Below are 8474 nucleotides of genomic sequence, written 5' to 3'. Positions count from 1 at the left end.
TCTATATTAACAGACAAACAGCAAAATTGAATTATTAGAATTTTTTAGTAAACTATTTTAAATAGCAAACGTATATATATATATATATATATATATATATATATATATATATATATATATATATATATATATATATATATATATTTATGTTGCTTTGTTATTAATATTTATCAATAAATATAAGATTTGTTTTATTTTAATAAGCCAAATTTTAATTTGAAAAACTGTCATCTGAACTCTGTAAATAGAACGTATTTACAAACAAATATTTATTGACAAAAAAAATGCATCTTCTATGAAAATAAAAATAACGATTACAGCGATAAAAAAATCATTTTCAAAAGTTATTAGAAAAAATGATTAAATTTTACGTTATTATAGATTTGTAGACCGCATTAAACCTTTATGTAAGATACTGTGATATATCATTGTTTATTATTTGTTTTGATTGTATTTGATCAAATAAAACCGAGACAAGAAACTTAAATAATTATTGTTATTTCCACTCCAAAAATATATAACTGACCAAGCAATTTAAATACTAGATAGTTGCTAGATCATCAAATATAAATTATTTGCTTTAATCGAAGAAATATTGTTAGTGGATTTCTCTTTATAAATGTATTGTGATTTCATGAAATGAATTAAGTCACACAATTAATCAAAAAATTAAGAAAGTTTTATTTAAGAATTATTGATTTATAAAACATGAACTAAAATGATTATATTGTGTGATTTTCACTATCTGAATATTCAAAAAACAATTCATGATTTTATTATTTTAACTTATGAAAAATTATTTGCTAAGAATTATAGACACCGACATTAAAAATTAATGTTGTAAAATCCAAGGATGAGCAAGCACACCGTCCCAGGGCAATCGCTGTTCAGGTTTGACAACAATTAACTGAAGAAAAAAATATATAAATTTAATAAAGGTGTCTTAAGTCTTAAATTAAATATAATTGTAATATTACCTTTGAAATCAAATCACGAGCACCTTCACTGACGTAATTTGGGAATGTGCATTGTGCATTTACTATTTTAGAACGAGTTCCCTCGTAAGTTTTAGCCATAAAAGGTGGATTGCCAGTCAACAGCTCATAGCATAATACTCCAGCTCCCCACAAATCAACAGTATGGTCATGTGATTTACCAAGAACCATTTCTGGTGGTAAGTAATCAAGTGTACCACATAGAGTTTCTCTTCGAGAAGAAGGTGCGTGTACAGACCATCCAAAATCAGCTATTTTTAGTTCCCCGTCTCTTCCTAATAGCAAATTTTCAGGTTTGATGTCACGGTGAATTACTTTTTTACTGTGACAGTATTTCATAGCGTCTGCTAATTGACGTATGTAAGGCGCGGTTCTAAAAAAATTATTACGTAAAATTAATATAATATAAACTTAAACAATACTTTTTGTCGCCATAAATTACCTTTTATCATCGAATCGTCCATTGGGTGCTGCTTTTAGAGCTTTATACAATTCACCATTTGGTGCAAACTCTAAAATAAAATATACTCTTCTGTCATCATAAAAGTAACCGTACATACGTAAAATGTTGGGATGTCTGTAAAATAAAAAATTTTATTTAATTTTAATTTTTACTAACTGCTACCAATTATAATAATAAATTTAATATAATAATTGTTTACCGTAAATGAGTTTGGATTTCAATTTCTCTACGTACTTGATGTTCTATTTTTCCTTCTTCTATTTGATTTATAAAGAGCACCTTCATGGCAATTATAAATTTTGTTCGTTTCTCTCTAGCTAAATATACGTTTCCAAATTTACCTTTTCCCAAAGGTTTACCAATTTCAAAGTCAGTTAATGTCCATTTTTTTGTTTGATTGGATTGCTTATTTGATGGCCGTAATTTATCATTATTATTTGTATTATCAATTTCCTTAAGAGATTTAGATTCAGAACTTGGTTCCCGAGGGACTAAATTTTGAGCATCAGCGTTCTTTTTATCTAATGCCTCGAAATGAATTATTCCATCTGTAGTTTTAGAATTTTTATACCCAAAATTGTTTTCCAACTTTTCCTCATTCCTATATACATTTTCTTTTTTTTGATTGGATTTGAATTGCTTACTAGTTGAACCTTGGATTAAATTTTTGTGATTTAAATTAGTATCCATTGCTGTAAATAAAAAAATATAATTAAGAATTCGTATTGTAAAAAAATTGCTGCAAAATTTCGTAGAACTTCGTGCTAATACTGAAAACAGCATGACACTGATATGAGCAGATACTTGATAATTTTTTGATTTTTCTTGAAATGTAAACTAAGTATAGAAAATTATTTTTACAAAATCCTATTTATAATGATTTAGAGCTTCTAAAGATTAAATTTTTCTTGCTATAATTTATTAGTTAAAAGAATTATCAGATGTGTCAATTTTAGTATCATAAAACAGTAGACATCAGAAAATTTTTTTTCTATAAATTGCACATAAAAAAAAATTATTTTAAACTTAATAAAAATAATAACAGGTTTTCATTAAAACAGACTGAATGCCTTCTATTTTCAATATTACACATGCTCCGAGTTAAAGTAAAAAAAATTAAAATGATTAAAAATCACAAATTGTATACCTCAAAACCAAAAGTAAATAAACTGCAATGTCTAATTACTATAAATTTACTTATCGTGTTTGTTTTGCAATATCCGACAATATTAATAAAGTTTAACGATTATATATAAGTTTTAAAAAATGTTTTTCTAACTTGAACTAGCAGAAATATGATATTTATGGTTACACTGATGCAACTCACCGCTGTCTTGATAATAATTTTGAATTTAACGAATTTTATTTTATTATGATTATTATAAGTAACAATAATGATAACATTTACGGTTACCAACTGTGAAACTAGAGACCTCTAACTTTAAAGATTACAAGTATGGACTTGAGCGTTTACTTACTTCACTTTTTTATTGGTAAATTACTAGGTTTATTTAAGCGCTGCTGACAATAATGACTATAATGACTAATAAACTTGGAAAGTATCAAGTTTAGCTTTTTACATAAATAATTTTCCCTCCAAAAGTTAACACATGGCAGATAAAAATAAGAATTTGTTTCAGGTGATTGTAATTATTAACTGATGATCTTTTCAAAATTGAATTGCAATTTATTTCATAAATTGAGAATCATAAAATTTACACAATAAAAACCGTCCAATCTATGTTTTTAATATTATATCACTATTAAAGTGTGTCAGTAAGTAAAATTCGTGTAATATTATTACTTTTCAATCTGCTTTTGGTAGGATTTCTGTTGTTATTATTTGAGAACAAATGATATTGATATTCTAATTTGTAATTTATCTTTTATTTATATTATCAGAAATAAATAATAATTTTTTATACTTGCAGATAATCATGAATAATTTAAATTTGGTCAATGATTTAAATGAAACATGCATGATAGATGATATTATGCTAGAAGATTTTCAATGGAATGAAACATCTTGGATTGATAATACGATTATTTCTCAATCAAAATCTTTTGATTCTAAATTTAATAACAGTATTGGAAATTTCACACGGTCAATATCAATAAATAAAATGAAATGTGATAGCGATGAAGGGACAACCTTTGATCAAAATAAGCTAAATCAAATAGAAATAATGGAGAATGATGAGTTGGTGGTACAAAATTTGGAATTTTCATTATTTGATGACAAAAATCAAGAACTTGAAGAAGCAAAATCTAGCCAAAATGATAACAATGAAAATACATCTTTTTATGGACTCTCAAAAAATGTTGAATTATTAATCAAACAAACCAAAAATATAACTAATTTATATGGTAAGTCAATTATAAACATCGAATTACAGTCATTAAAGTTGAAAAATTCAAATCTAATCATTATTTAAGCTTTAAATAATAAAAATCTTTTATTCTTTATTTCCTCAAAACAAAATTGAGAGAGTCTGAAATAAGAAACTTGGTATCCACAATTCAATGTCGCTCTATTGATTTAAAATTTCTCAAACTTTTTATTTTCTTCCTCCTTCCAGCTTACTTGACTAGTTTCATTACTTATTTTTTATTCGATAGGTACATGCGAAAGCTCTGATTTACGATTTTTCAACTCTACAACTATCTAAGGAAATTTTCTCTTTCGAGTCCGATAACTTCATGCTTATTCACATTTTTCTGTACAACAATCGGATACATTATTTCTCAATTTTAACAGTATTATCTTTAAGGTCTGCTAGCTATTTTTAACTAAAAGTTCTTTTTATTGTATGATTGCTAAAGCAAATAGTAAAAAATATATTCATCATAGAATAATTAGTAGCATTAATAAAATCAATACCACTCAAACTGAAATGATGAAAATGATCACCATTATTTTTTATTTTATTTTTTCTAATTATATATTTTACTTTCTTGCTTTTACTAAATTTCTATTAATTAAAGATGATGATAACTTTAACGAGTATTTATTTTAAAGATTGGCAAGATGAATGCTTAAGAGCTGTCGACAATCGCAAAAATTTAATTTACGCGCTTCCAACAAGCGGAGGAAAAACTCTAGTTGCTGAAATTCTGATGTTGAAAGAAATTTTATGCCATAAAAAAAATGTTATATTTGTTCTTCCATATGTTGCTATTGTACAAGAGAAGGTATGTAAAACAATTTTTTTTATTACATGATTAGTTTTTCACTGATTTAATTTAAAAATATATTTTGAAGATTCAAACACTATCACCATTTGCCATACAATTGGGATTTTTATTAGAAGAGTATGCTGGTAGCAAAGGTCAATATCCACCGATCAAGAGAAGACGAAAAAATACGATTTTCATATGTACCATTGAAAAGGCGTCAGGATTATTAAATAGTTTAATTGAAACTGATAGGTTGGATGAAATTGGACTTGTTGTTGTTGATGAATTACATTCACTGGGTGAAAATAGTGGCAGAGGAGCAACTTTAGAAGGATTTTTAACTAAACTAATTTTTATAGATAGTAAGTTTCTTTTTTTTTTTTTTTTCTTTCAAATGTACATTAATTTTAAAATAATTTCACTTTTGATAATGCAATTATTTTTATTTCCATTAGAAAGTATTCAAATTATTGGGATGAGTGCAACAATCGGTAATCTAAACGAGATTGCTGAATTTTTAAAAGCTGATCTCTATACGAAAAACTTCCGACCAGTAGAGCTGGAAGAATATGTTATGTGCAATGATCAATTATGGCAAGTCGATCTTGAAATTGATGATACACTGAGATTAAAAAAAAGAGTTGCTCAATCTGTAAGTATTTTAAATATTTTTAACAATAGAATTTCCAAATTTTATCTATTGAATATTAATCAAAACGTATATTTTGATAATGTATGGTATTTTGATGTTCTAGTATTCAGAAACTGCATCTAAATTAGATCCAGACAAAATAGGTGGTTTAGTTATGGAGGTCGTTCCGAAGCAAAATTGTTTAATATTTTGCGCTAGTCGAAAGAATTGTGAAAACGTTTCACTGCTGATGACTAAAGTTCTTTGTAGGTATGATTCCCTTTAACTCATTGATAAAATTTGTTGTTACAATTATTTTGATTGTGTCAGATCTTTGATGGAATATAATAAGACTGAAAAGCTGAAACTCTTAAGTAATTTAAAAGACGAAGATCAACACATATGTCCAATTTTATTGGAAACCATCAAATATGGAGTTGCTTATCATCATTCTGGTTTAACTAACGATGAAAGACGATTACTGGAGGAAGCATTTAAAGATAATGTTATTTCTGTAATATGTTGCACTTCGACATTAGCTGCGGGAGTAAATTTGCCAGCTAGAAGGGTAATATTCATATTTATGACATTTATATATTAAATTACTTTTGAGACTTTATTATAATTATAACTAACAAATAATATCTATTAATACTCACGTTATTAATACTCAGGTTATTCTACGAAGCCCATATGTAGGAAATGAATTTATAAATCTTAGTAGATACAAACAAATGATCGGTCGAGCAGGGAGAGCTGGAATGGCGGAAAAAGGAGAAAGTATTTTGATCTGTAAACAATCAGATATTCCAAAGGTAAATCATAAATATTATTTAGCTTTAATCATTTTATTATTTAAGTGTATTGTTTAAATTCAGCCAAAATCTTTTAATTGATCTTTATTATCTTAAATAGGTTCGAGAACTTTTAAAATCTAAAATCGAAGATTGTGTAAGCTCTCTGAGCTCAGAAGAAAATCGTGGAATAAACAATTTAATATTAAGTTCTGTTATGTTGTCACTTGTAAAAACTCGAATTCAAATACATGATCTTGTCAATTCATCTTTACTAAAGATACAAGCTTCACAACTCAACATAGATATAAAAAAAATTACTGATGATGCAATAAAAAATTTAATAAAAACAAAAGCTTTGCAAGTTGATAACAAACTTATGAAAGCAAATATGACTATAGGGATTCAATCTCAATTACCTGCAGAATCAACCGATGTAGACAGTAATAATTCAGGTTCAAATAACAGTCGACGGTCTATTGTGCTTACAAGATCAAGTTGTCTAAAATTATCGAACTTAAGCACAGCTGCTATGAAAGGTATATAATAATTATAATTATAATTATATATTATTATTATACTTTTAAACTTTGAATTTGTAAGGTGAATTTATTGATATTTTTTCATTTTAGGATCTATTGATTTAAAAACGGCGTATCTTATTTACGAGGATTTAACAGTTGCTCAAAAACACTTGATGCTTTGCAATGATCTCCATATTTTGTTCTTAGTTACACCCTATCATTTAGCAGATCAGTTAACTCCTATTGGCCTAATATACTACGAAGCGGTAATTCTTGTATTCATTTTTATTGTCATCGTGATAGTCAAATTATTTTAAACTTTACTATTATTTAAGATTATGAATTTGCCACCACAATCAATGGATGTTGCGAGATTATTAGGAATCAATGAAGTTGCTATTATAAAGTTACGAGAAGGAGTAACACCAAAGGTAAAATATTTTATTTAGTAACTATCATGTTAGAAAATAGTAAGAATATAGTTGAATGTTTTTTTTTTTTTTTGGACTGACCTTATAGAATGTTCCTGAACGGATTTTCCGAAAATTTTATTTAACCCTAGTTTTAAGTGAATTACGGCAAAATCGTCCATTACATGAAGTCGCTGATAAATACCAAGTAAATCGTGGCAGAATCCAAAATTTATTATCTACTACAACATCGTTTGCTCATTCAATGATTAAATTTTGTCAGGTATTTTTTAGTAATATTATAATTATTTTACAGCTGTTTATTTTAAGCTTTTGAATAAAAAAAATTTTTTTTTATTAATCTAATTTTATTTAATTAATCTAATAAAAATTTTTTTTTTATAGGAACTTCCCGAGTTTTGGGCGTTTACAGATTTATTCACATCATTTCATAAAAAACTCATTTATAATTGTTCAGCTGAACTGGAGCCATTGATGGAATTACCTGCCGTGAAAATCGTATGTTTAAATTTATTAATTAACGATTAATCTCGTCTTAATTATATATTTGTAGTTAAAGGATATATAATTTTATATTTTTAAACAAATTTTAACCAACAAGAAAGGTTGAAAAATTATGAAAGGCGTTTGCAAAATATTTCATCATTTTTTTTATGTCTTCTTTTAATTCCAAAACAGTGAAAAAGTTTTAGGATTGCTCTGTATATTTAATTTTTTCAATTAGAAAAAAATTGTTTTTAGTAAACATTTCTACACAAGAAATTTGGTTTCACCTCATTGAGATTGTCTTTTTTATTTGAAAAAAATAGGCACGAGCGAAACAGATGTATGACGCTGGGTACAAAACATTACAATTGATTGCATCAGCAGATCCAAAAGAATTAAAAAGTAAAATAAGTCATTTGTCACGCAAAACTGTTGATCAAATAATAGTTGCAGCGAAGGTGAGTTAATTTATTTTATTTTTATAGACCTTTTAATCAATAGAATATTAATTTCAGCTTTTGATAATATCAAAAATGGAAAATCTTAAAGAAGAAGTCGATGAAATGTTAGTTGGTTTAAGTTCCGAAACTTGCTTCCATGATTAATTGGATGGATATTTTATGAATCTCCTAGATAGTTGAGTACAAAAGTAATTACTTTTAAGTTATTATTATTTGTTAGATATTACCGCTAACATAATATTATTTATTAGTTAATTTTTAACAATAAATACTATATGTGCTCACCAGACCGATATGTTTGAAGTATAACATGCTCGTTTAAGCGAGCACAAAAAGTAATTAATCACATATTGATAGATTGACTTAATTCAAAGTGTAATTTATGTCAATATTTGTGGTATAAAATTTTATTTTTATTTTATAAGTTCGTTTAATTCTTTAATTTGTTTATTGACATATAAAATTTTGTGATTATCTCTTTTTATATACACAGGGTTTCAAAGATATTGGTG

At 26.3% G+C, this 8474-nt stretch overlaps 2 protein-coding genes across 5 annotated transcripts; one reads left to right on the top strand and one right to left on the bottom strand.

The window, feature by feature from the left end:
• Nucleotides 1-657: 657 nt before the first annotated feature.
• On the bottom strand, nucleotides 658-2802 carry LOC123262818 (aurora kinase B-like). Its single transcript, XM_044725265.1, has 5 exons — nucleotides 2606-2802; nucleotides 1658-2150; nucleotides 1438-1572; nucleotides 978-1368; nucleotides 658-907 (listed from the first exon to the last, which is right to left on the bottom strand). Exons 2-5 carry the CDS (start codon nucleotides 2146-2148, stop codon nucleotides 833-835), a joined length of 1092 nt encoding a protein of 363 aa, XP_044581200.1. The 5' UTR covers nucleotides 2149-2150; nucleotides 2606-2802; the 3' UTR covers nucleotides 658-832.
• A 251-nt stretch (nucleotides 2803-3053) lies between these two features.
• LOC123262787 (helicase POLQ-like) lies at nucleotides 3054-8474 on the top strand. 4 transcript variants are annotated; one of them, XM_044725208.1, is made up of 16 exons: nucleotides 3054-3098; nucleotides 3390-3825; nucleotides 4478-4650; nucleotides 4721-4997; nucleotides 5091-5287; nucleotides 5391-5536; nucleotides 5597-5834; nucleotides 5941-6081; nucleotides 6182-6599; nucleotides 6693-6850; nucleotides 6920-7015; nucleotides 7104-7277; nucleotides 7400-7513; nucleotides 7825-7959; nucleotides 8017-8150; nucleotides 8456-8474. In XM_044725208.1, exons 1-15 carry the CDS (start codon nucleotides 3069-3071, stop codon nucleotides 8104-8106), a joined length of 2823 nt encoding a protein of 940 aa, XP_044581143.1. In that variant the 5' UTR covers nucleotides 3054-3068; the 3' UTR covers nucleotides 8107-8150; nucleotides 8456-8474. The 4 variants fall into 4 exon arrangements, with proteins under 4 accessions (XP_044581143.1, XP_044581144.1, XP_044581145.1 ...); XM_044725209.1 differs by lacking the exons at nucleotides 3054-3098; nucleotides 8456-8474 and adding an exon at nucleotides 3135-3234 and having other exon boundaries at nucleotides 8017-8263; XM_044725210.1 differs by lacking the exons at nucleotides 3054-3098; nucleotides 8456-8474 and adding an exon at nucleotides 3144-3279 and having other exon boundaries at nucleotides 8017-8263.

The sequence above is a fragment of the Cotesia glomerata genome, linkage group LG4 (genome assembly GCF_020080835.1).
Source record: "Cotesia glomerata isolate CgM1 linkage group LG4, MPM_Cglom_v2.3, whole genome shotgun sequence".
Taxonomy (NCBI): Eukaryota; Metazoa; Arthropoda; class Insecta; order Hymenoptera; family Braconidae; genus Cotesia; species Cotesia glomerata.
This window is presented reverse-complemented; position numbering and strand designations above follow the sequence as displayed.

Bases quoted from the DNA above. Each gene is read 5' to 3' on its own strand.
- LOC123262818 (XM_044725265.1), bottom strand. From the start codon at position 2,148: ATGGATACTAATTTAAATCACAAAAATTTAATCCAAGGTTCAACTAGT. The intron at 1,573-1,657 runs GTAAACAATTAT...TTTATTTTACAG, and splicing joins GAAATCCAAACTCATTTACG to ACATCCCAACATTTTACGTA. The intron at 908-977 runs GTAATATTACAA...TTTTTTCTTCAG, and splicing joins CTCGTGATTTGATTTCAAAG to TTAATTGTTGTCAAACCTGA.
- LOC123262787 (XM_044725208.1), top strand. From the start codon at position 3,069: ATGGCAGATAAAAATAAGAATTTGTTTCAG. The intron at 5,288-5,390 runs GTAAGTATTTTA...TTGATGTTCTAG, and splicing joins AAAAAAGAGTTGCTCAATCT to TATTCAGAAACTGCATCTAA. The intron at 7,278-7,399 runs GTATTTTTTAGT...TTTTTTTTATAG, and splicing joins CAATGATTAAATTTTGTCAG to GAACTTCCCGAGTTTTGGGC.